The 27,266-nt window shown below is 43.3% G+C and overlaps 2 protein-coding genes across 4 annotated transcripts in view; one reads left to right on the plus strand and one right to left on the minus strand.

The window, feature by feature from the left end:
- Positions 1-1,870: 1,870 nt before the first annotated feature.
- Rab33a (RAB33A, member RAS oncogene family) lies at positions 1,871-17,214 on the minus strand. The gene is made up of 2 exons (XM_057760148.1): positions 16,645-17,214; positions 1,871-2,434 (listed from the first exon to the last, which is right to left on the minus strand). The coding sequence occupies exons 1-2, from the start codon at positions 16,900-16,902 to the stop codon at positions 1,979-1,981; spliced, it is 714 nt and encodes a 237-aa protein (XP_057616131.1). The 5' UTR covers positions 16,903-17,214; the 3' UTR covers positions 1,871-1,978.
- A 6,170-nt stretch (positions 17,215-23,384) lies between these two features.
- The window catches only part of Aifm1 (apoptosis inducing factor mitochondria associated 1), a 44,229-nt gene continuing 40,347 nt past the window's right edge, over positions 23,385-27,266 (plus strand). Inside the window, exon 1 of one of the 3 annotated variants that reach the window (XM_057760003.1) lies at positions 23,385-23,676. In XM_057760003.1, the coding sequence (XP_057615986.1) occupies positions 23,574-23,676 (103 nt within the window). In that variant the 5' untranslated portion in view covers positions 23,385-23,573. The remainder of the gene's footprint in view (positions 23,677-27,266) is intronic. The other 2 variants (XM_057760002.1, XM_057760004.1) reach the window with 2 other exon arrangements.

Raw genomic sequence — 27,266 nt, forward strand, 5'->3', positions numbered from 1 at the left:
CAGTAGGCAAAGACATTTGCTGCCAAGTGTGATAACCTGAGTTCAATCCTTGGAAGCCATATGGTGGAAGGTGAGAATCAACTCCTGCAGGCCGTCCTGTGACCTCCACACCAGAATGCTTATGCACTTCCCACACACAAATAAATAAATAAAAATATTAAAATAAATTAGATTATTCTTTCAGGGAGCAGTCAGTGATGTTGAGTATATATTCTCAACATACCCTTGTACTCACTACTGCTTAATTTTATTTTTTTAAGATTTATTTTGTGGGCCGGGCAGTGGTGGCGCACGCCTTTAATCCCAGCACTCGGGAGGCAGAGGCAGGCGGATCTCTGTGAGTTCGAGGCCAGCCTGGTCTACAAGAGCTAGTTCCAGGACAGGCTCCAAAACCACAGAGAAACCCTGTCTCGAAAAAAACCAAAAAAAAAAAAAAAAAAAAAAAGATTTATTTTGTGGGCTGGAGAGATGGCTCAGAGGTTAAGAGCACTGACTGTTCTTCCAGAGGTCCTGAGTTCAGGAACAGGAGGCTGAATCGCCTAAAACTGAGGTTACAGACAGTTGTGAACCATGATGTGGGTTTGGGGATCAAACCTGCATCCTCTCTAAGAACAGCAAGGACTCTTAATCACTGAGCCATCTCTCTAGCCCTCTGTTGTTGAATTCCTGTTTCTAAGTAATTGCATTATTCTGTAACTGGGTCACGGGGTCTTTGAACATAGGAGATGTTTCTTCCTGTAATACATATTCCATGGCGTCCTTTGCACAATATGTATTTCTTAGCTTGAGCCTTGCCTCATCCAAGAAAGGAGAGGGGGTCACAGGTGAAATGTGGGAGAAGAGTAGAATTTTTTGCGAAAGAACTGGAATTGTGAGACAGCCTACTTTTTTTTTTTTTTTTTTTGGTTTTTCGAGACAGGTTGCTCTGTAGCTTTGGAGCCTGTCCTGGAACTAGCTCTTGTAGACCAGGCTGCCTCGAACTCACAGAGATCCGCCAGCCTCTTCCTCCTGACTGCTGGGATTAAAGGCATGCGCCACCACTGGCAAGACCGCCTACTTTTACACTTTAGAAAAGTTGGGGGTGGATCTAAGGAGCACACCTAGGGAATGCAGGAAATGTTAAATCCACATCTCCTTTCAGGACTTCACAGAGCTAAGTGACGTGGCACATACCTTTTAATCCCAGCACTTGGGGGACAGAAGCAAGAGGATCTTGTATGTTTGAGGCCAGCCTAATCTACATAGCAAGTTCCAGAAAAGCCAGGACTAAATAGGTTCTGTCTCAAAAAAGAAAGAAAGAAAGAAAGAAAGAAAGAAAGAAAGAAAGAAAGAAAGAAAGAAAGAAAGAAAGAAAGAAAGAAAGAGAAAGAAAGAAAGCCAGAGGTAGTGGTTCATGCCTTGCCTTTGATGCCAGCACATGGGAGGCAAAAATAGGCGGATCTCTATGAGTTTGAGGCCAGCCTGGTGTATAGAGTGAGTTCCAAGACAACCAGAGCTGAATGGTGAGACTCTATCTTTTTTATTTATTTATTTTTTCGAGACAAGGTTTCTCTGTAGCTTTGGTGCCTGTCCTGGAACTAGCTCTTGTAGACCAGGCTCCCAAGTGCTGGGATTAAAGGTATGCACCACCACCACCCAGCGAGACTCTGTCTTAAACAAAAAAAAAGGAAACAGACAAACAGAAAAAATACTTATGACTGTCAAAAAAAACTCTTCTTGTGGCTAGGGATGTAGCTCAGTGGCAGAGTTCTTTATTACCAGATGCAAGGCCCTAGCTTCTAGCCTCAGCACTCCAAACAACAACAAGAAAGTCTTCCTAGAAGAAAGCAAGACATAAAGGCATGTGATAATCTATACAAAGTTTATTTTGATATCAGTTTGTATGGAAACAAGCAGGTGTCAGCATTATGCAGGCACAGAAAAAAAGGGAAAGAAAAAAATTCCAATGTTAATTCTCTTGTATTTACACTATTTGGTTTCAACAAGGACAGGAAGCTTTACTGTTAGCTTCCTGTGAAAACTCCAGTTTCTGCACCTTGCCTTGCTGCCTCTCAGCATCACGATACAAGAGGGATTTCTGAGCCTTCAGTCGGCAAGCCAGGCACATGAAAATTGATTCCACGTTCTGACTTTCTTTGGGGTCCTTGGCTGATGTCTCAAACAAGAGCATGTTGTGGGCATCAGCAAATTTCAGGGCTAAGTTGGAGGGTACCTGGATCTGTTCCCTCAAGTCACACTTGTTACCCACAAGCACCTTTGGGACTAGTGGGGGCACAGCATGCCCATTGCATTCTTGGATCCACATTTTTAAGTTGGTGAAGGAGGTCATCTTGGTGACGTCATAGACAAAGACCACGGCATGCACATTGCGGTAGTAGTGCTCCACCATGCTTTTACGGAAGCGTTCCTGTCCTGCTGTGTCCCACACCTGAACCTGCAACAAAAACCCACATGTGAAGTTGGAAAAGGAAACATGAGGAGACGAGAAAAAGCATAGTCTTAACGCATTAGAAAATGAGGTAACAAGTCCTGTTATAGCAATAAGTCCTTGACAGATCAGCTGAATGGACCTATCAAAGCTCAGAGAGATGTTTTAGAGTTTGTTAAGTTTTTTTTTTTTCTTGAAATTGATGCATGAAGCCGGGTGGTGGTGGCAAATGCCTTTAATCCCATCACTTAGAGGTAGAGGCAACGGGGTCTAAAGAGGGAGTTCCAGAACAGCCAAGGCTACACAGACAAACCCTGTCTTGAAAAACAAGAGAGAGAGATCTGAGAGAGAGAAAAAGAAAGGAAAAAAATTAATTGATGAATGAAAATACAAAGTTGAAAAATATAAAGAATTGTAGTTTAAAAAGAGTACACAGGACTGGAGAGTTGGCCCAGTGGTTAATAACACTTGTTGCAGAGGACCCAGATTTGATTCTATGCATTCATAAGTAAACACACAACTGCCTCAAGCTACAGTCCCTGAGGACTGGATGCCCTCTTCTGACCTTGGCTAGTACCAGGCATACACATAATGCACTTTACATACATGCAAAGAAAACACTCATGCACATGAAACAATGAATCTTTTTTAAATTAATAGAAATAGTTCACAAATGGGTCAAATTTCCTGGAGGACAATGTGAAAATTTTATCAATAATCTTAAAAATGTTCACAACTCTTAAGACCTGTAATCCTACTTCCAGCAATCTATTCTATAGACATTGAAAAGATACTCACAAATTGTATGAAAATATCTTGATCACAGTGTTATTTTTACCGAAGGAAAAAATGTTCATTATGGGATGAATAGCACACAGAGAGAGAGAGAGACATACGCTAAAAGTCATTTTTGCGCCAATTCACAGCTGCAATTCCAGCACTCAAGGGTAAGGCAAAAGGCTTTCTGTGAGTTCATGTAGCCTGGGCTACATGAAAAAGAAAAAAAAAAAACCCTGTCTTAAAAGACCAGATAGAGGATATGATAGTTTACATAAGTGATTCCAAAAATTCTACCAAGGAACTTCTACAACTCATAAACACTTTCAGCAATGTAGCAGGATACAAGATTAACTCAAAAAAAAAATCAGTAGCCCTCCTGTACACAGATGATAAAAGGGCTGGGGAAGAAATCAGAGAATCAATGCCCTTCAGAATAGCCACAAACAGCATAAAATATCTTGGAGTAACTCTAACCAAACAAGTGGAAGACTTGTATGACAAGAACTTTAAATCTTTGAAGAAAGAAATTGAAGAAGACACCAGAAAGTGGAAAGATCTCCCATGCTCTTGGGTAGGCAGAATTAACATAGTAAAAATGGCAGTCTTACCAAAAGCAATCTACAGATTCAACACAATGCCCATCAAAATCCCAGCAAAATTCTTCAAAGACCTCGAAAGAACAGTATTCAACTTCATAGGGAAAAGCAAAACACCCAGGATAGCCAAAACAATCCTGTACAATAAACGAACTTCTGGAGGCATCACAATCCCTGACTTCAAACTCTGCTACAGAGATACAGTACTGAAAACAGCCAGGTATTAGCATAAGAACAGACAGGAGGACCAATGGAACCCAATAGAAGACCCAAATATCAATCCACACATATTCAAACACCTGATCTTTGACAAGGAAGGAAAAAATATCAAATGGAAAAAAAAAAGAAAGCATATTTAACAAGTGGTGCTGGCATAACTGGATAGCAACATGTAGAAGAATGAAAATAGACCCATATCTATCACCATGCACAAAACTCAAGTCCAAATGGATCAAAGACCTCAACATAAAGCCAGACACACTGAACCTTATAGAAGAGAAAGTGGGAAGTACACTTGAATGCATTGGCACAGGAATCACTTCTTAAATATAACCCCAGCAGCACAGACACTGAAAGAAACAATTAATAAATGGGACCTCCTGAAACTGAAAAACTTCTGTAAAGCAAAGGACATGGTCAACAAGACAAAATGAGAGGGGCTGGAGAGATGGCTCAGCGGTTAAGAGCATTGCCTGCTCTTCCAAAGGTCCTCAGTTCAATTCCCAGCAACCACATGGTGGCTCACAACCATCTGTAATGAGGCCTGGTGCCCTCTTCCGGCCTTCAGGCATACAAACAGAAAGAATATTGTATACATAATAAATAAATAAATAAATAAATAAATAAATATTTTTTTTAAAAAAAAAGACAAACCGACAGCCTACAGAATGGGAAAAGATCTTCACTAACCCCACATCAGACAGAGGTCTGATCTCCAAAATATACAAAGAACTCAAGAAGTTGGTCATCAAAAGATCACATAATCCAATTAAAATAATGGAGTACAGATCTAAACAGAGAACTCTCAACAGAGGAATCTAAAATGGCTGAAAGACACTTAAGGAAATGTTCAACATCCCTAGTCATCAGAGAAATGTAAATCAGAACAACTCTGAGATTCCATCTTACACCTGAAAGAACGGCCAAAATCAAAAACACTGATGACAACTTATGCTGGAGAGGTTGTGGGGTAAAGGGAACACTTCTGCATTGCTGGTGGGAATGCAAGCTGGTATAACCCCTTTGGATGTCAGTGTGGCGATTTCTCACAAAATTAGGAAACAACCTTCCTCAAGACCCAGTAATACCACTTTTGGGTATATATCCAAAGAATGCTCAATCATACCACAAGGATATGTGCTCAACTATGTTCATAGCAGCTTTATTTGTCATAACCAGAACCTGGAAACAACCTAAATGTTCCTCAATCAAAGAATGGATAAGAAAAAATGTGGTACATTTACACAATGGAGTACTACACAGCAGAAAAAAATAACGACAGCTTGAATTTTGCAAAAAAAAAATGGATGGAGCTAGGAAACATTATTTTGAGTGAGTAACCCAGACACAGAAAGACAATTATGACATGTACTCACTCAGAGGTGGTTTTTAAACATAAAGCAAAGAAAGCCAGCCTACAAACCACAATGCCAGAGAACTTAGACAACAATGAAGACACTAAGAGAGACTTACATAGATCTAATCTACATGGGAAGTAGAAAGTAGAAAAAGACAAGATCTCCTGAGTAAATTGGAAGCATGGGGACCTTGGGGGAGGATTGAAGGGGGAAGGGGAGAGTCAGGGAGAGGAGAATAGAAAAATGTAGAACTCAATAAATATCAATAAAATAGAATAAAAATAAAATAAAAGACCAGAAAGAGAAAGTGAGAAAGAGAAATAACATATATTTCAGGGCTGGTATGTTCAATTTTTAACTGGCCCCAAATGTTTTCTCTTATGATATAATCTCAATTTTAAAACATTAAACACAAATGTTTGCAGGAAAATCTAGAATTGTATATACCAGAATATTAATGGCTATTTGAATATAGGTAATATTTATTGTCTTTGTTCTTTTTCTTTGCCCTAATTTTATGGTTTAAAATACATGTTGCTTTGTAGTGTTGTTGTTGTCATTGTTGTTTGAGACAAGGTCTTAACACACACACACACACACACATATATATATATATATACATATATATATATATAAAGCTGGCCTGAAACTAGTGATCCTTCTACCTCACCTCACCTTCCTGAGCTCTGGCTTATAGGATGTACCTTCTTAACCTAACTTGTATTACACAATTAGAAAAACTAAGATGACTCCAAAGCTACAGAGAAACCCTGTCTCGAAAAAAAAAACAAAAAAAAAAAACAAAAAAAAAAACAAAAAAAAAAGAAAAAAAGAAAAACTAAGATGAGTCAGGCCATATTTGGCTCCATAGCAAGTTGGAGGCCAGCCTGGACTATACAAGAGCCTGCTTTACTGCCATCAGCAAAGCAAAACTAGTGTTAAAAGTCTCACCATTGCCGGGTGGTACTGGTATAAACCTTTAGTCCCAGCACTGAGGGTGGGGACAGAGACAGGCAGCTCTCTGTGAGTTCAAGGACAGTCTGGTCTGCAAAGTGTGTTCTGGGCAGCCAGGGAAGACAGAGAAACCCTGTCTAGAAAAACGAAACCAAACCAAGCAAACAAATACCTTGCCATCTAGTTCATTTGATTGTTTAAATGAGATCTAATTATATAGCCAAGGCTGACTTCAAATTCATGATCCACCTGTCTCATTCACCCTAGTGCTAGAATTACATGCTTGAGCCACCATGCCTGCTTTTCAATTTATTTTTAAATTTATGTCTTTGTTATGTAAAAGTTAATTTAATTCACTCTATTTTTCTTCTGCATCTTGGCTTTTGGGATAAAGGCCAAATTATGAAGAGAAAAATCTGGTATCATTAACATATGCAGAGACATAATTCCCAGGGGAAGTCAACATATATCCAAGCCCAGTTTTATTTTCTGTGATATATTCAGGGTCTGGGACAAGAGATATTTATGCTCAGAATGCTGATCTCAAGAGCCTATAAAATTCTCAGATATAAAGCCAAATTTTGTTATGGCCTCTTGCTTGACTACTTTGACTCTTCAAATGAAGTCTCTACTCTTTATTTGGAACTAGCCGTCTGTGAGTATAATCTGTGGAATATAGTTGAATCTCTTTACGGAGTGAAGATCTTCTAAGACCATAATTTCGGACATCAGTTTCCATTGTCCTGGCTCTGCTTCATTAACCTCTAGCATCTTTTAGTGGAGCTCACTTCTCGCCTGGCCTGGCCTCAGTCTTTCTATCTCAGTCTTCTAGTGTTGGGGTTGCCCAATATTTACCATCAGCCTCAGCTTCCATTTGGATTCTCATGAACCCTGGTCAGGCTCTCCTCTCTCTGTTTCCGGACTACAGCAGTCATTTGGTTCCTGAATGTCTCCACTCCATTGCTCCCTAAATGCTGCTGTCACACTAGCTACCTCCATCCCGTGCTTGTACCTGTATGTCATCTTCCTTTTTAGGAAATTATGGTGGCCTTATACTGCATGTGCTGTCAAATGGAAATATTTCAGTCTGTCTTAATTTGACCTATTCCTACCTAGGTTCAAGATGCTTGGCCACATCTTTCTCTATGACTGTACCCACTAGTCCATCCTTCCATAGTAGATCCTGATCCCAATCTCACCCATTCTTGAAGACTCAACTTGTGCTTCTACCTTCATTCTCAAATTTTCAAATCTTGCTTTAGGGGAGGAGGGATTTTTTTTTTTTGAGACAGGGTCTCTCAATTTAATCCTGGCTGTCCTGGAACTCCCTCTGTAGACCAGGCTGACCTTGAACTCACAGAGATCCACCTGCCTCTGCATCCCAAATGCTGGCATTAAGGGCATGAGTCGCCATGCTTGGTTCATATCTTCATTTGTTTTTCATTTGGAAGATATATTATTTTATTATTTCTATTTTATATGTATGGATGTTTTGCCTGCATTTGTGCCTATGTACCACATGCATGCAGTCCCTAAAGAGACCAGAAGAGAAAAACAGATCCCCCTGGAACTGGAATTACAGATGGTCCAAACACCTCCCACATTCCCACCTGTATTCCTGCAGGTATTTCCAGATGAAAATGGAACCCCAGACCTCCGAAAGAGCAGCCAGCCAATGCTCTTAAGTACGAACCATCTCTCCAGTTCCCCCATCTGCAAATCTCTTATAACTTCTCTCTAATTCTCTTTTCTTAGGAATTCCGATTGCCTTGGGGTCTACACCATTCCATTTAGAATACACGTGTGTCTTTTTTATTCCGTCAGTGCTGCCGGTCTCTCGTTGACTAAACTGTAGGCAGTCTTTTTCAGCTTTGAGGTGGTGATGATGAACAGCAGTATTGGCCTGAGCCCCTAGAACTACCAGCAGTAGGACAGCTCAGGTATCTGCCGGACCATTTCAGAGAAAGCATCCCACTTTGGTTATACACAGAAGCAAAAAGCCCCTGTAAGCAGAGACCAAAAAATAAAAAATGATTTTATTCCCTCTACCTCTCTGGTGCTCTGAGCAGGAAGGAAGAGAGGCAGATGGAGAGAGGGATGGAGGTCAGGGGGAAGAAAACAGGCCTAGTACAGGAATATCATTTCCACTTGGCTCCCGCTCTCCACTTCCCACCCCCACTCTCCAGTAGTCTTAACTCTCGCCTCTTAGTGAAGCTGAATCCCTGTCGGCCCTCAGGCATGTGGCAGATGCTTTAACACCATGAGCTCAGGATTCTAAAAATACCTGCAGGAACACGGGTGGGAATGTGTGAGGTGTTTGAACTGAGTAAGGTTGAGTGTTTGGCTTTTCCTTGGCTTCCTAATTGTGTACAACCACCCAAGTTGCCAGAACTGTAGGGAGAGCCCCTCTGCTGGAGTTCTCCTCTGCCTTTCTGAAGCTACAAAGAAAGCCTTGAAGCTTTCATGTCGACGTTTGGGAGTTCAGGGGCAGTTACTGTTCTAATTCCAGCTCTATATAAACTGCATTCGAAGTTTTTGCACCCCTGCCTCTGATGAGACATAAGCCCGGAAGCAGGCTACTCCCAGCAGAAAACAGAACTAGCAGGTATGGCCTCAAAACCTCTAAAAGGGAAGTACGTCAGTCAGGCTCACTGGATGCATGGAATGGGTTCTGTGTCTAGGGATGCAGTTTTCCTGTCCTCAGCACCCTTACTGTCCTTTCATCCTTGCTAGGGAATGAAAGAAGATACTTCCCCTTCTCTTTTTTTCTCTTTTTCCTTTCTTTCTTTCTTTCTTTCTTTCTTTCTTTCTTTCTTTCTTTCTTTCTTTCTTCCTTCCTTCCTTCCTTCCTTTCTTTCTTTCTTTTTTTCTTTTTGGTTTTTCAAGACAGGATTTCTCTGTAGCTTTGGAACCTATCCTGGAACTACCTCTTGTAGACCAGGCTGGCCTTGAACGCACCAAGATCCACCTGCCTCTGCCTCCCGAGTGCTGGGATTAAAGGCATGCGCCACCACCTCCCGGCCCACCTCCTCTTTCTTTTCTTCCCAGTGGACATGGTTGAGGACTACCCCTTAGCTACTCATGCCTGGGATGCTCATCACTCTCAGAGGGCCAGTATGGTACAGTGGAGTCAAACCAACTGGTATACAAATCTCTCCCCAAATCTCCTGCTAGTTGTATGTCCTTTCTCTACTTCAGCATCCTCATCTGCTATGTTTTGGTGGCATTTCTTGGACATGCATGACCTGCCTAATACAGATTCCAGAATTCCCCAGATGCCCACATTATGGAAGATCAAATGCCCTTTGTAAAACAGTGTACTGCTTACATATTACCCTGCATACATCTCTTTCTACATTTGTTTGTTTTTCAAGACAAGGTTTCTCTGTGTAGCAGCTCTGGCTGTCCTAGAACTCAGTTTGTAGACCAGGCTGACCTCGAACTCACTGAGATCCACCTGCCTCTACCTCCTGAGTGCTGGGATTAATGGCATTCACCACCACTCCTGGCCTTTCTACATGTTTTAAAGTATCTCTTCTTATAATATTTGATACGATGCAAGTGATCAAAAATACTTGATCTAATGTATTGTTTAGGGAAGAAGAAAAAAGTCTGTATATGTTTAGGTAGATTCATGTGTGTGCATGTGCACACACACATACACGTATACACACACACACAACACACACAGAGAGAGAGAGAGAGAGAGAGAGAGAGAGAGAGAGAGAGAGAGAGAGAGAGAGAGAGAAGATCTCATCTAGATCAGGCTGGCCTGCCTTAAACTTATTTAGCCAAATACAAGATGACCCTGTAGTTTTCATTTTTCTGTTTCTATTCCCCGGGTGCTAGGATTTCAGGTATACCTCACCGGGCCAGGATTATGTGTCACTGGGATTGAACTCAGGGCCTCATCCTTGCTAGGCCAGCACTATACTAGCAGAGCTATATCTCCAGTCCCTGCTTCTTTCTCTAAACATTTTCTTTTCAGTTAGTTGGACCCCTTGAGTACAGAAGGCCAACTGTATACAGTGAGTACAGCTGGAAAGACAGCACTCTGGCTTCTATTCAGTAGCTGAGTAAATGAAGCCATAATTTCCTCGTCTCTATAGTGGGAAGCTGGGCTTCTCTGCGGCTGCTAAGATGATCCAATGAAATAATAAATGAGAAGAAGTTTTTGTAAGATGTGAAATGCTCAATGAATATTAGTTGTTATCATTGTCTCAGAGAGCACATCAACCTTTAGTACTGTGCCTTGGGTCTACTGGTTTGCATTCTGGAAAGCTTGGCTCTAGAAGCCGAAACAGGGTAAGGGCAGTTAGTGGGAAGAGGCAGGGAGAAAGATGCATTATCTTGCCATGAGTAGCTTGGATAGGCCCAGATTAATGGGGTGATGGGCAAAGGCTGAGGGGCATGGGGTGGAGAGCTGCCACATCCGGCCTTGAATGAGCTTCAGCAAGCCCTCCATCCCCTACATATACTCTTAGCTGACCTGGGTATTTCTTTTAACTAGTAGACATATCTGGCATCATTTTATAGATGAGCTACAAATGTCTTTTTGTTGAAGGCCAATGGCAGAAGGCAAACGTACAAATAAAAAGAAAGAAAGAAAGAAAGAAAGAAAGAAAGAAAGAAAGAAAGAAAGAAAGAAAGAAAGATTTACAACTTTTGGTGGATACTCCCAAGGATGGCGGGGAAAGTTTAAAAGAAATCTTTTGTTTGTTTTTTGAGAAAGGGTTTCTGTGTATAGCCCTGGCTGTCCTGGAACTAGCTCTATAGACCAGGCTGGCCTCAAACTCACAGAGATCCACCTGCCTCTGCCTCCTGAGTGCTGGGATTAAAGCTGTGGGCCACTACCACTCAATTAAAAGAAATCTTTTTATTAATTAGCTGGACTGTTCCATATGTACCATATGTATCTAAAAAACATGCATACACAAAGATGACACACGATGCAATGAAAAGGACAGAGACAAAGACAGACAGACAGACACCCATGCACACATGCATCCACACTGGGGAAGGGAAAAATTAAAGGGAAAGAGGAGAAGAGGGAGGGAGAGGAAGAGAAAGGGGAAGGCAACAAGGGACACACACAGTGATGTATAGTTAACCAGTTAAGCTATCTGGCAGAAGATGGAAGCTTAGAAGGCCCCACAGAAAACATGACGTCATTCTGACCGTAGGCAACTTGTAAGGAACACTGAGCTCAGCCGCCTTGCACTTAGTAATATAACACAGGAAGGTGTTTTCCCCAGGGATAAGCAGATGGGGAGAACCCTGCATCTGGGTCATGCCTGTCTATAGCCATGGCTGAGCCGCTGCTATAGTGCTCAGCGTGTAGGAGGACCCAAGCTAGACAGAAGGGCTACTTTCTGTAAATGTCACCAAGAATGGTTCAGCAATGCCTAAACCCTCCTAGCCCTATTCATTGGTTTCTGATGCTGTTAGCCCGAGACAGATGCAAAATGGTTTAGCTAAACCTGTAGGTGACACATACATAATGCATAATTATTAGGTTATAAGAAAAACAGATTCAACGCAATGCCCATCAATGTTATTAAGAAAAGCTCCTCCCTTCCTTTGAGAGTTGGAATATGACTCCATCTTTCCTAGATTGATCAGGAAAAGCTGGCAGCTTTCCTTTGTTGGGTCCCTCCATGTTGTTCTCACAGATAACCTTCTGGGTTAAATGGACTTAAGACTTATGTACTCTTATAAGCCCGGCAATGGGAAACCCAGAAAGAGTGGCAGAAAAGGGATTAGGCTTGATCTTGTTTGATCTAAGGTAAGTCGCTTTCCCACTCTGAGTTCCAGTTCCCTACCTATAAAATGAGGACTTTGGATTTGAGACTTTTTCCCAAGGTCTTTTCTAGCTCTGAACACCTGTAATTCTCATGCCCAAACTGAGACAGCCCAGGTGTGAAAAGCAAACTCCAAGCGCTCTCTTGAGTGTCTTGAGTGCAAGCAAAAGAGATTTCTTGCTCGAATTTTATTTTATTTATTTAGTGGTGCTGGGGCTATGAGCCAAAGCCTCACATAGCCCAAACACACATTCTACCAGTGAACTATGCCCCCAACCTGAAGAAGACAACGTGAAGGCTCTTGGATCCTTGGGCCCTAGCCTTGGGTTCCTTGCTTATACTCAGTAAGACTGACTGCTTGGTAGTCTAGCATCACTCCCAATGAGGGGGCTTGATGTTACCTTCGAAAGTAGAGCTCAAGCCGGGCGGTGGTGGCACACGCCTTTAATCCCAGCACTTGGGAGGCAGAGGCAGGTGGATCTCTGTGAGTTCGAGACCAGCCTGGTCTACAAGAGCTAGTTCCGGGACAGGCTCCAAAACCACAGAGAAACCCTGTATCGAAAAACCAAAAAAAAAAAAAAAAAAAAAAAAAAAAAAAGAAAGTAGAGCTCAATGTACAGAACATGGGCTCTGGGTCTCAGTTGAAACACTAGCAATCGTGAATATGGGTGGAACAGGCCTTTACTTTAAACCCCAGCACTCGGGGAGGCAGAGGCAGGCCGATCATTGTGAGTTCAAGGCCACCCTGATCTATGGAGCTAGTTCCAGGACAGCTAGGGATATTACACAGAGAAACCCAGTCTTGAAAAACCAATAAAATATTTAAAAAAAGAAGTAAAAAGCCTAGCAATCACAAAAGATCCCTGTGCCTGTGGGCGAGCTACTTCATCTCTCTCAAAATTGGTCTCCTTCTCTGTCTAAAGGGAATGATAAAAATCCCAATTCTAGGCTGGCAAGATGGTTCAGCACTTGGCACCCAGCCTAATGTCCTGACTTTGATTCCTGAAACTCACAAGGTGGAAAGAGAACAGATTCTACAAGTTATCCTCTGACCTTCACATGTGCACTGTGAAATACATGTGGCTTCACATGCACACAAACACACACGTACGTGTGTATGCACAAATGTTCACACATACTGCATGTAGATCTTTTTAAATTAAAAGTATTTTAAAATCTTAATTCCTAGGGCTGCCATATCAAGTAAGACATAAAATAACTAGCTTGGACTTTGTTTAGTCAATAAACAGAAGGTTTTTTGTTTAGTTTAGATTTATTTTTATTATTTGTAGTTACGTGTAGGTATGTGCACATTAATGAATGTGTCTGCAGAGGTCAGAGGCATCAGGTATCTCTAAAGCTGGAATTACAGAGTCCTCTGAAAGAGCAATATGTGTTTTTAACCACTGAGCTACCTCTCCGGCCCCAATAAATAGAAGTTTTCAATTATTATTCCCTAATTATTGGAGGCATTTCTTTTGAATTTTATATTAGGTTTATTGTGTGTGTATGGTTTTTTTTTTGTGGTGAACATGTAGGTGCTCCATTCCCTGAAACTACAGTTATGGATGGTTATGAGTCACTTGAGGGTGCTGAGAATTGAACCCAGGTCCCCAAGCATTTGTTATTGCAGAGGGCCTGGGTTCAAGAGCTGTTAACTTCTGAGTTACCTCTCTAGCTGCCATGGGGGGTTTCTTGAGTATGTGTTAACCAGGAAACGTTGGATTGTAAAAGGTATGAGGTACAAGAAGACACATGGTGATTGGGGGAAAGAAATGGGGCTTCAAAAGCCAGGCGGTGGTGGCGCACGCCTTTAATCCCAGCACTCGGAAGGCAGAGGCAGGCGGATCTCTGTGGGTTCGAGGCCAGCCTGGTCTACAAGAACTAGTTCCAGGATAGGCTCCAAAGCCACAGAGAAACCTTGTCTCGAAAAATAAAAGAAGAAAAAAAGAAAGAAAGAAATGGGACTTCAGACTCCTAAGGATAGCCCTGATACGGAAGATGTGGTTCTGAATATGGCAAATCAGGCATCCCCAGCAGAGGTTGTCATGTGTGCCACCCCTGAGACACAATCGGGAACAAGCCTGGAAGAGGCCATGCCCTATTCCAGAACTGAGAAAAGCCATTCCCCTGCCTGGGCTTCTACTTTATAATCTGAGAGCCTACTCTTGCTGGCTAAACTCTAGGGCTGCCTCAGCTTACCCCACTGTACCTTTGTCTCTCCCCCCGAAAGGGCGACTAGCTAGGACACTCAGTCATCCAGTCATCTTCAAACCAGGTTTTGGCACTTGTTCCTGCAAGCAGTCAAAGCATGAGGCACAATCTACTTCTTTCTTGATCTCCTGCCAGGTGCCATGCTCTGCCGTCTTCCAGACACACTCATCTCTCATTGGCCTGCTTGAGCCTTCTTGTTTCAACAGCTTACAAGGGAGCAAGTTCAGCATCTCCCAGGTCCCACACTCCCCTGATGGTCCTTGGAGAATTTGTCCTCAGAGGTTCCTCTTTGAACTGTGTTATAAGGCATTGTCCTCTTGAAAATATCACCTTCTCCCAAAAGCCCATATTAAGCACTTATCTGCACGTGGTGTTGTGCTGATCTCTGTTTCTAGTGAGTCACACTGTCACAGGCTCTGTCCTCTGGGGGAAAAAGTCTGGGATATTTGGCAGAGACTCTGAGACCCAGTTGGCTAAATAGAGGGGTGACACTAGAGGAGGAATGGTTTAAAAACACTCCCCAAGGGCATTTGGGTAATGACTTCATCCACTATTCACCTCCCACCCCTCATTTCTCCTCCCCCAATTCTCCCCCCTCATCTTCCTTTTCCCCCACATACTTTCTTTTTCCCACCACTCAAATTCCAGATGACTTTAGCACCCTCCCCTGACCTGTAAGCCCAGGGAACTCTTTAGCTCCTTGTAACACTTGATTTTTAAATAAGCTATAACATTAAACATGAATGATTTTTAAGGTGTTTCAAAATGCATCCATTTGTTTATTTCTACTTTGGCAAAAAAAAAAAAAAGCAAACAAACCATGTCTTAGACTTTCCAGCATCTAGTAGGCATATATTAGAGAAACTAGACACCATAAAGAAGCCCTGACTTGTGCGAACATTCAACATGAGAGTCCTTGAAAAAGAAAGCGACAGACACCTGCATTGATTTTAAAAGGGCATGAAGCAATCCCTGTCTCCTCAGAAGTGGAAGAAGCAAAAAAGATCACAAGTTCAAAAGAATGTACTATCTCTCCGACCCAGAAGCTCACTCTTCCTTATCTCCTACCAGTCTTTCTGAAGTGCAGTGTCTTGGCTTGTTTTCTGAGATCATTTTAATCACCAAGAAAACTTGCACAATTTGGGATGTTTCATCAGCCCCTCCAGTTCCCCAGTTCCTCTTTTCCATTTCACTTAGAAGACAGGACAGGACAGGTGGCTACTTCAGTCGGTTTTCGCAGCAAGAAGTTTGCCTTCTCCTTTGGCCCTACCTGGGGTCCAACTACTGGCACAAGCAAAGGCCAGCTATGAGTCTAGAGGAATTAGTCTTTAGTATCCCTGGTGCCTTCTTAGATTTCCATGACACACCAAGCTGCCCTTGCCATATCCTGCTTCCTGCCACCCCCTCCCTGCATTTGACATATTCCTGTCTTACTGAGTTTCTTCTTTTACTGCACAAAATGAATATACAAAATATTTTGACTTGACCTACTTAATAAACTATGGAGAGAAGGTCAATGCACTTCCCCTGGCCCTCAGATAAGTTGTGCTACATTTTCCCGATGGGCCTTTTGAAGACAATGCCGACAGAATGAGCAATGGGCACTTCGTTCATTAGGTTCCCCAAAGCAAGCAAAGAAACAAGCATTTGAGAGGGACTGCCTCCAAAGAACAAGTTTTGGGAATGCTGAAGGCTCAGTGGGCAACTGACAATCTTTAAAAGGGCTCATGGTTTTGTGACACAACCATTTCTCCATCCCCATTCCAACTCAGCCCCAATCTTAAAAGTAAACTATAATTTAGAATAAAGCAGTTTTCATGCTCCATAAATTCCCAGCCTTCTTAATGTCACAGGGCTTAGTCAAGATGATTTTTTTTTTTTTTTTTTTTTGCAGCCTATTGGCACCCAAGAGGTAGAAAAGACCTCAAGATGTATAAAGTGCTTTGGGATCCATCCCACAAGACATCCCAGAAATGTTTTAGGTAGGCCTTCCTGTGCTCAGGGGTGTCTCTCCCTCTCAGGGTTGAGGACAATTTCAAACCGGCTTTTGCAGGCAGGAGCTGTAAGGCGAGGGCAAGGGGTAAAAATGCAACCACTCTGTCTTCCCAGGAAAATTGGGTTAGGTGGGGACGGAACCCCTGAAAGAAGCTAAAAGGGGTGAGGATGCCACCAGGGTCTTGAGCTCGGCAGGTGGCGACACAACCAAAGCTAGACATTTGTTATCACTAGAGCTTTACCTCAAGCGAAACCCCCTCCCAGGTCCCTCCCTTCCCGGACCTGACCAGCTGGATCACCTTGATCTTCTCGCCCTCGATTTCAACGGTCTTCTCCCTGAAGTCCACACCGATAGTGGCCTCAGTCTTCTCTGGGAAAGTACCCCCGCAGAAGCGGAAAGTCAGGCAGGTCTTGCCCACATTGGAGTCCCCAATCACGATGATTTTGAAGATACGAATCTGTACATACTGGTCCATCGATGAGTCGAGTTCCAGGGATGCCAAGCCAGCAGCTGAAGCGGGCTGTAGGCTCCCATGGCCCAAGATGGGTTGCGCCATCTCCCCGGGACAGGACCGGGGTCCCAACCCCAGTCGAGGGCTCCACACAAAGAAAGCGGCCACGTTAGTGCGCTCAAGGCGAAAGAGCTTTGTGCGTGTGTGTGCGTGTGTGTGTGTGTGTGTGTGCACGCGCGCGCGCGTGTGCGTGTCTGGTGTGTGTCCGCCTGTGTGTGCGTGCGCCGGCAACGTGTGTGTGCGCGCGCGCTTGAAGGGGGTGCTCTCACCCTAGGCACCCCTCCTCCTTCCCCAGTGCACCCTCCTAGCAGCTCTAAGGCACAGACACAAAAGCTTGCAAGAGAAGAAATGGAGAACCTGCCCGCCTTAAGCCCCCTCCTTCTGCCGGTGTGTGAGCTCCAAGACTGCAGGCTCAGGCTGTGCGGCGTCTTCGCCTAGACCCTCCCCTGTCTGGACCCCAGGGACACATGAGGGAGAAAGCCTAAGCAGAACGGGGAAGGGCTGAGGAGGGTGACACACGCCACCCCAGAATAGCCTTGCCTTCTTGCCCCTAGTTCCGTGGTGGGGTTCAGGCTTCCAACCCCCACTTAACTTAGAGCGCATGGGGTGAGTGGACAGTGAGCGCAGCTGGGGAGGACAAAGAGAGTTGTACCCTAAGGCATCACTGGAGAGCTTCGGGTGCGGTGCAGCACTAGGAGGTGGTGGATCTGAGGTTCCTCTTTCAGCTCCACAGCAGCTGACAGCTGTGCCACCGTGGTTCCCTGCCTTCCGCAAGTCTTAGGATAAAGAGGTGTTCGGTCTGATTGAGGGAGCAGGTGCACTTTGGGGCCTAAGGAATTGGGGAGGGCGCTGACAAGACACCGGTACACGCAGTGGCTTATGGAGGGCACTCATGCAGCTGAAAGGAGGCAGACACGGGGCACGGGTGTGAGTGTGTAAGGGGTGTTACAGTTTCTGTCAAAGACTTGCCAGATGTAGGGGGCGCGTACCAGGCGCCAACCTCCCCTCATCACACCACGAGCACCCACCCTCTGAATGTTCAAGAGGGCGGCTCCCATTGGCTGCTACAGTCGGTTGTGTTTGGCTGGCCAATGGGGAAGGCCCGCCGCGGGAGAGGGCCATACAGAGGGCAGGAGGGGGGGGGGAACTAGTGGGGACAGCTCCAGCAAAGGGGGACTTTGTTTCTGTAGCTAACCATTCCAGGTCGAGATGAGGGCACTTAGGACATGGCATAAACTCCACAATTCCGGACACCCTGAGCCTTCATAGAGTCATAAGTTGTTCCAGAATGGCGGAGTTTCAAAGGGAATTGAGAATCCCAAGGAGGGTTCACCCACCCCCTGAAAGTGAATGTAGAACAGAGTGGTTGGGTCTAATTTGCCAGAAGCCTAGATTATGCTTGGAAGATGATAAATGAATACAACTTTTTTTACGATGTCAGAGGGCAGCTTCCCAAGGCTTACAAACTATCACACAGCTTGATCACGACCCATGTTCCTTCTCCCAAAAGTGACTTTCATGTTCAGAATTTGTCTGAAATCAATTTAGGTACAATTTGCATATAATAAAGAGCACCCATTTTGTTTGTTTTAGAAATTTTCTCATCTCCCTCATATTTCATAGACTAAGGTAGTACTAACATATGCCATTAGCATCCATATGTGAGATATTGCTAATGTCATCAAAGTCATGGGTTCCAGCAGCACACATGAGCTGCCATTTTGTATATGAAACTGATCTACAAGGAAGAGTCAATGTGAATAAATTCATTTTCACTAAGGAAAAAAAAATTCAGTACCTCAGTGATGTGGGTGTAAGCATATTGGAATGTGATTGCTTAGCCAAGTTCAAGTTATTCAAAACACAGCATTCTACTTAATCTTATTCTTGAGTTAGGACATGTATTTATAGTCCTTTATCATACATGTGGGTCACCCATTTCTAAAGCCCTTGATTATACTAGTCAACATTAAAACCATCCAGAGAAGGAGTTACTTAATCCAAGACCATTCTTATGTATGCCAACAATCATCATGTTTTTTAATTGAATATTTTCTACATGATAGAAATTATTATTTGATTATTTCTTGTTGAAAAAAAAAAAGCCCTGCCGGGCGGTGGTGACACACACCTTTAATCCCAGCACTCGGGAGGCAGAGGCAGGTGGATCTCTGTGAGTTTGAGGCCAGCCTGGTCTACAAGAGCTAGTTCCAGGACAGGCTCCAAAACCACAGAGAAACCCTGTCTCGAAAAACCAAAAAAAAAAAAAAAAAGCCCTGATGCCTCAAGTGATCCATACCCTTAGAAGAGTAGCTGTAATGATAAGATAGGAGGGCTAGCCCAGTTGATACAGTGCTTGTCCCAGGGAGGAAGAGGCAAGAGAATCAGAGGTTTAAGGTTATCCTTGGCTACATAGTGAATTTGAAATCAGATTGGGCTATAGGAGACATTCTCCAAAAAAAGCAAGGGGAAATAACCATTGATGCCACCTCCTTTACATTCAGTGGAAAGCGGTTCTGTCAGTTTATGGGTAAAATTTATGCTAGCTTATCTCAAGATAAAAAAAAATCTGCTTAAATTATTCACATGCTTCTGTCAAAAAAAATAATTGGGGACTGGAGAGATGGCTCAGCGGTTAAGAGCACTGGCTGCTCTTCCAGAGGACCCAGGTTCAATTCCCAGCACCCACATGACAGTTCACAATTGGCTATAACTCCTGTTCCAGGGGATCTAACACCCTTACACAGACATATATGCAAGCAAAACACCAATGCACATAAGATAAAAATAAATAAATCTTTAAAAATTGTCACCGGGCCCAGCACTCGGGAGGCAGAGGCAGGCGGATCTCTGTGAGTTCGAGACCAGCCTGGTCTACAAGAACTAGTTCCAGGACAGGCTCCAAAACCACAGAGAAACCCTGTCTCGAAAAACAAAAAAAAAAAAACAAAACAAAACAAAATTGTCACCGGGTCTACCTTTGTAAGTTTAAAATTTGATTTCTAGAAATATGATTTTTCACAATAGGTTTTTAGGTTTTTAATCCTAGGGAAGTATTTGTTACTATATACTTTTGGAATGAGTTTGGTGAGTACATTGCTAGGGTAAAAAGGGTATAGTTTTTCAGCAAAAGTACAAGAGAAATGCCTCATTGTACCTATCACAAAAATGTGTATTTTACACTGATTTTTTGTTTTAATTATACATGCATTATCAAATTGTTTTTAATATATTCAGTTGTTTCATAATTGCATTTGACTATCAAAATTTTGATAGTATTTTCCAAAGCTGTCTTTATCAGCAGCCATAATTGACTTTGTATTAAATGAATGCATGTTTGTTATTAACCCCTTTATTATTAACCTGATGTTGCTAAGAGATTGGATCTCACTGTGTTATTCCAAGTTGACTCCCAAACTCTTGGGCTCAAGTGCTCCTCTTGCCCCAGTTCCTCAGTATACTATGGGTTTCTAGAAATAACAAGGAACAATAGCTAAGTATTTAAAATATAAAATGTATTTATTTTTTCTGGAATTGATATTTTCAATATTTATCCCCCAAAGCATATCTAGATTTAAATAAAAAATTGTCACTCATGAGGGCTGGGAAGACAGGTCTGTGGTTAAGAGGACTTCTTCTTGCAGATGACTGGGGTTCAGTTCTCAGCATCTACATAACTGTCCATAACTCTAGTTCCAGGGGATATGACGTCATCTTCTGACCTCTGAGGGCACCAGGTGTGCACATGGTGCACAGACTTGCATGCAAGGAAAACAGTTATACATACAAAATAGAATAAATCTCTTTTTTTTCAGACAGGTTTCTTTGTGTAGCCCTGGCTGTTCTAGAACTAGTTCTGTAGACCAGACTGGCCTTGAAGTCACTGAGATCTGCCTGTCTCTGCCTCTTGAGTGCTGGGATTAAAGGATTACACCACCTCTGACAAAATAAAGTAAATCTTAAACAGGGCGGTGGTGGTGCCTCCAACTCACAGAAATCTGCCTGCATCTGTCCCCCCCCCCCCCCAGTGCTGAGATTAAAGGCATGTGCCATCACATTCTGCTTGGGTTTTGTTTGTTTGTTTTCTTTTTCTTTTTTTAAAAAATTGAGACAGGGTCTTTTGTAGCCCAGGCTTTCACCCCAACTCCAGAATGAACTCCTGATCCTCTTGCCTCTGCCTCCCATGTGCTGTCATTACACGTATGCAACACCACTCCTGGCTTCATTACTTGCAATTTTAAACATTGATCTAATCTGCCAAATGGATAATGACATTTTTGGTGTTTTCGTGCAACGAATTCTGCTTCCTGGGTTAAACTTCCTAAAATATGCCTTTGCAATTGCATCCCCTATCCACTTTCACAAAAAAAAAGGGGGACTCTCATCACTTGCAAAGACTAGGTCCAAATTCATTTGACAGTTCAAGTTTGGTTCCATCACACTTACAGTCCTTATCGCCACTTCCTGACACAGTATGTCTTCTGTCATTGTTTCCTGAAAATGAACTCTATTTCTGGAAATTTTATTTTGTTATTGCTGTTTAAAACCTTAGAGGGTTTTTGTGTGGTGCTTCAACTGAGCAGAGGACCTTGTAGTGTTAGTCACTCTGCCTCTGAAATATACTCCCAGCCCCAGGGTGTTGTTTTGAAACAGTCTATGTTGCTCAGGTTGGTCTAGAATTCATAATGAGGTTCCATGTGCTGAGGAATTATAGGCTTGCATTCTTAAGTCCAACTGTCTCTAGACCAGTTGAGGCAATCGGGTAACTTGTCCAAGTAGCAGAGGTCCTAGGTCCCTGTGGAGTTCAGGTCAACATGCTTAAACCCTAAAAATATTACTTTTGGTCTCAATGTGTTCACTCTCAAAAAATACTATTCTTTTTTTTTTTTTTTTTTGGTTTTTCGAGACAAGGTTTCTCTGTGGTTTTGGAGCCTGTCCTGGAACTAGCTCTTGTAGACCAGGCTGGTCTCGAACTCACAGAGATCCACCTGCCTCTGCCTCCCGAGTGCTGGGATTAAAGGCGTGCGCCACCACCGCCCGGCAGAAAATACTATTCTTTCTCCTCCACTATTAGATTACTGATCATCCTTCAAGACATAGCTCAAATAACACATCCACATTAGGTTGTCCCCTTGGGATTCCATCCTAAACCCCTCTCTTATTTATTTATTTATTTATTTATTTATTTATTTATTTATTTATTTATTTTTATTTTTTCTTTTGGTTTTTCGAGACAGGGTTTCTCTGTAGCTTTGGAGCCTGTCCTGGAACTCCCTTTGTAGACCAGGCTGGCCTCGAACTCACAGAGATCCGCCTGCCTCTGTCTCCCAAGTGCTGGGATTAAAGGTGTGCGCCACCACTACCCGGCTAAACCCCTCTCTTGAATTGACTCTGTGGTATCATTTAAATGACCAATAGATCCCATTTCCCCAGCTAAACAGAGATCATTCCCCATACTTTTCATATCCATAAAAACCTCTTTCATAGAACTGGTCAATAGCGAGGGACAGGGTCTCCTCACCACGAGGCCCTGACTGGCCTAGTATAAACTACCTTAGCTTCAAACTTACTTGTTATCTGCCTCTGCCTCCCCAGTGGGAGGACCGGCGTTATACCACGACACACAGCTTCATTAGACACTTTTTTGCTTTGTTTTTCCAGCCTATCTTGGAACTAGATCTTGTAGACCAGGCTGGCCTTGACCTCACAAAGAACTGCCTACCTCTGCCTCTAAGTGCTGGAATTAAAGCACCACCACCCGGCTTCATTTCATACTTAATATGCAATTCAAATCTTTGAAAACGGTGTGCGTGTTCTCTCCACAGGGGAGCAAAAGACCTATTTTCTCTCACTTCTTGCTCTGTATCTCCCACAGCTTTCTCAGTACTGCTCAGGATTTCTTTCACAGAAAATCTGTCAGGCATAAACTTTTTGTCAGCATGCTCTTCTCAAGCACGAAAGCCATAATAGCGCGAGATTATCCGAGGCACTTGGTACAGCATTATGAAAGTGACACAGAGAAAGAACAGGGGGAGTACACGCCCCCACTCTAGCCCCCCAAAAAGGGCTGCAGGAGAAAGTGCCAGTTACTTGTAAAAGACGGAAGTTTATTCAGGATTCGGAAAGTTAGGTGCGCTGACTCGGAGTTGGGGAGACCACCATTGGATAATACGAAGAGATTCAGAAAGGCTTAAATGGCTGATAGCCAATTGCCTAAAACACACAAAAAAGAAAGTAAGGTTCTGGAGTCGGTTTTTTGTGACGTGTGTCAGTTCCCATCGCCGACAGTGCCGTAGCACCGCCCACAGCCGTCAGGCACAAGGCTCTCCTGGGACCGGTTGCCTAAGCGGCTCAACCTACCACAGGGCCACAAACTCGCGGAAACTTGCAAATCCGGAGGCGGGACCCGGCTTTTTGCAGACCGCGTGGGCAGCTGCACGCATGCGCACGACTCATTACCGTGAGACCAATTGCAAGGCGGCGCTGAGCATTACGCCTGCGCAGTAGGTCTCCAGCCTCAGTGCCTTTTCCCTCCGGCTCTAGTGGGCCGGTTTCTCTATCCAATGTCCACTCGGGACTGGGAGGAGGAGCCTGCGTGGTGTGCGTGTGACCAGAGGGGGGAGCGGGTCGGGGCCCGTGGTATTTGACCCGTTCGAAGGTGTGTGAGAAGAAAAGGAAGGAGCAGGAGCGGGAGGTTCCGAGTAGCGGTTGCCGAAATGTTCCGGTGTGGAGGCATGGCGGGTGCTTTCAAGCAGAAACTCGTGCCCTTGGTGCGGACGGTGTGCGTCCAGAGGCCAAGACAGAAGAACCGGCTTCCAGGTGAGTAACTGACCCGTCCCGGACAACCCCTTCTCCTACTTCAAAGTCCAACGGCCTTGGTGCTACAGGCTTTCCGTCCCTTGCAGAGCTCCCCCGTCCTTCCAAAAAACAAAAACAAAAAAAAACTTCCCATCATAAGAATTCCAAATTGGCGGGATACGAACCCAGAGTTTGCAAGCTGAGGAATCAGCACTTTTGTGCCGACCTGACCTTCAAGAGATTTGAACCCCAGAAGTCGGTGTGGGGCCTTCTGGGACTTATTTCTAACTTGCGGATAACAATACGCCTGGCCACAGCATTTTGACCATCGCTGCCACCTTGCCCTTTTAAAGCATTGAGGTCAAACGGTCGTTGCCATGTATTGGTTGTTACAGCCCTATGCCCAAGTTTCTCTTGTAAATCAGATTATTCTTTCTACCTTCCAAAACTCCTCATGAGAGCTGTAGATTTGAATGCCCCACGATGTGGAAACGGCGTAGCGCCAGTAAGGACTCAATTGTACACCAGACATGGAGAGAATTAGCTCAGAATTGATTTGAGATGCCCACACACTGCAATTCCTGATGGTCTTACATTCTTCAATGAAAATTATTAGAACACACTGCATTGTTCTCAGGGAAGTTGTCTCGTTAAACTCTAGAGCTGGAAGGGATTTTGTGGTAAACATCAACCCACTCAGTTTATGGATAATAAATTGAGGAACAGAGAAAAGAAATTACTTGCAAACGGTCACATAATTAATAGGTAGAGCTAAAGCTACTCTGCCAGTCTCTAGGCCCCTAATCTATTGCTCCACCCCTACCCTGCTTCCTAAAGTTTGACTTGAAACAGTTAAGCATGAATTAGGTTCTCTTTTCAGAAATTAGCCTATTGTGCATCCAATATCCATGGGTTTATCTGAGCATGGTTTGAGTCAGTTTATTTTCTTTTTTTTTCTTTCTTTTTTTCTGAAACAGGGTTTTTCTGTAGCTTTTGGAACCTGTCCTGGAACTAGCTCTTGTAGACCAGGCTGGCCTCGAACTCACAGAGATCCGCTTGCCTCTGCCTCCCGAGTGTTGGGGTTAAAGGCGTGCACCACCACCACCACCCGGCTGAGTCAGCTTATTTTCAACCTATACAGATTTGTGGGAATGAATGACTTTTTACAAAGTGCATTTTAGCCATGGAAAATACCTTTTGATTGTTAGGATCTTTGCAAATTCTTGGAATGAGTAAAGTGTTTCTTAATAGGTGTTATCTTCTGGGTGTGGTGGATGTGACTTTAATCTCAGCATTCTACAGGCTGAAACAGGCGGAACTCTAAATTCAAGGCCTTCTTGGTCCAGGAAGAAAGTTCTAGGCCAGCCAGGGCTACACAGTTGAGACCCTGTCTCAAAAAAAGGTGTGAGCTAGCTGATTTATGTCCTAGGAAGTACTTCTTAGAATTTAAGAATTTGTTTTAGCAAAAACAAACAGACAAAGAAATAAAGAACAACAACAAAAACCCTCTGGCTTACCTAAAAACCCAGTGAATATAATTTGTATGAGTTCTGTGCATGGAAATAGTGGTGTGTTGTATGTAAATTGTGAAAAAATCATACAGATGTAGATAACCTGAAGATACTAGCCTTTCTAATTCTGTGTTTTTATTTTACTCAATACATAGCTTTTTACCAGAATTCTGGCTTTAACCAGAAGTTCTCATCAATTAAGCATTCATTTGAGGGCTGGAGAGATGGCTCAGCGGTTAAGAGCAGTGATTGTTCTTCCGGAGGACCTGAGTTCAATTCCCAGCAACCACATGGTGGCTCACAACCATCTGTAATGAGATCTGGCGCCCTCTGGCCTGCAGGCATCCATGGAGGCAGAATGTTGTATACATAATAAATAAATAAAATCTACGATTCTTTAAAAAAAAAAGCATTCATTTGATTACAGTATTAGAGCTGTTGAAAAAATACAGACTTACATGTTTCTTTTCCACTGCATGACTTTGCTTGAAGGCAGTCTCTTGTAAAAATACTATGACTTCCTGACATACCCATCCATCTTTTTAAAAAAAACTTATTTATTTATTATGTATACAACATTCTCCCTCCATGTATGCCCACACAGCAGAGGAGGGCACTAGATCTCATGGTTGTGAGCCACCATGTGGTTGCTGGGAATTGAACTCAGGACCTCTGGAAGAGCAGCCAGTGCTCTTAACTACTGAACCATCTCTCCAGACTCCCCCCCCCCCCCCATCCATCTTTTTGCACACACTTTTTTGTCTTTTGGCCATGAATCAGAGTATGACATCATCTGCTTTAAAAATGAGAGGGGGTAGGTTACAATTTCAAAAAGAATTTATGATACTTTCATTGTAAGAATTAATATTTTGTGGCTCCATTGCCTTTAATCTGATTTCCTATTCACATGGCATCATCTGCCATATGCTTTCACAGAGGTGAGCAAGAGTCAAGGTTTATATACCACTCTCCCTTTCTTCATCTTCCCACGAATACTTTGCAGGTTGTTAGAAAACTTAATTCTTTTTGGCTTTCTTTGTTGGCTTAGTTAACCTTGAGCCTGCCTTGAAACTAAGCATCTTCACCTCTCACCATTTTTAGATTCATTTCCATTATACTCTGCTTTTTTGTTCTTGAAACCTCAGTAGCTGCTATTCTGCTTTATGTGGATTTTCTGCCTCTTTTCAGAAATGATTAAGATAACTAAACCATAACTCTGTGTTTGCATACATTACTGAGAAGGGGTTGATAATATTTTGTGTTCTGTAATATTTTTTCCACCAAGCATTATGCTGCCAATTTTGTCAAACTGATCACTAACTCCCTGACCTAAGGTTCAAGTATTTGACTTTTCTTCTTTATTTGGAATCATAACATCTTTTTTTGAGACAGGATCTATTATGCAGCCCAGGTTGTCGTAGAACTCATGTAGACCAGGCTGGCCTCATAGAGGTCTGCCTGCATGGATCTGCCTCCTGAGTGCTGGGATTGAAAGGTATTCAACAGGAGGGACTGAAGAGATGGCTTAGTGGTTAAGAGCACTAACTACTTTTCCAGAGGATCCAGGTTCAGTTCCCAGCACCCACATGGCAGCTCACAACTGTCTGTAACTCCAGGGGACCCAGAAACCATGGCAAAACACTAATGCACATAAAATATTTTTTTTTAAAAAAAGAAAGAAACGTGCCAGGTGGTGGTGCATGCTTTTAATTCCAGCACTCGGGAGGCGGAGGCAGGGGGATCTCTGTGAGTTTGATGCCAGCCTGGTCTACAAGAGCTAGTTCCAGAATAGGCTCCAAAGCTACAGAGAAACCCTGTCTCGAAAAAATGAAGGAAGGAAGGAAGGAAGGAAGGAAGGAAGGAAGGAAGGAAGGAAGGAAGGAAGGAAGGAAAGAAAGAAAAATAAGAAATAAGAAACGATGATACATTCCATTTAATACCTTTCTGCTGTGGCTTCTGTAGTGAGGGCTGTATCTGTGACTGCAATAGTGGTGTGATAGAAGCAGATGAAATCTGGGCCTTCAGTAAGAGCTGGGGTTGTGCTGGGGCTATGCCTTAACACCAGATGTTGTCTGTGGCACCATCGGCTGAACAACAGTA

The sequence above is a fragment of the Chionomys nivalis genome, chromosome X (genome assembly GCF_950005125.1).
Source record: "Chionomys nivalis chromosome X, mChiNiv1.1, whole genome shotgun sequence".
Taxonomy (NCBI): Eukaryota; Metazoa; Chordata; class Mammalia; order Rodentia; family Cricetidae; genus Chionomys; species Chionomys nivalis.

Coding starts and splice junctions, on each gene's coding strand:
- Rab33a (XM_057760148.1), bottom strand. CDS start 16,902: ATGGCGCAACCCATCTTGGGCCATGGGAGCCTACAGCCCGCTTCAGCT. Junction 2,435..16,644: donor TCGAGGGCGAGAAGATCAAG/GTGATCCAGCTG, acceptor TTTTTGTTGCAG/GTTCAGGTGTGGGACACAGC.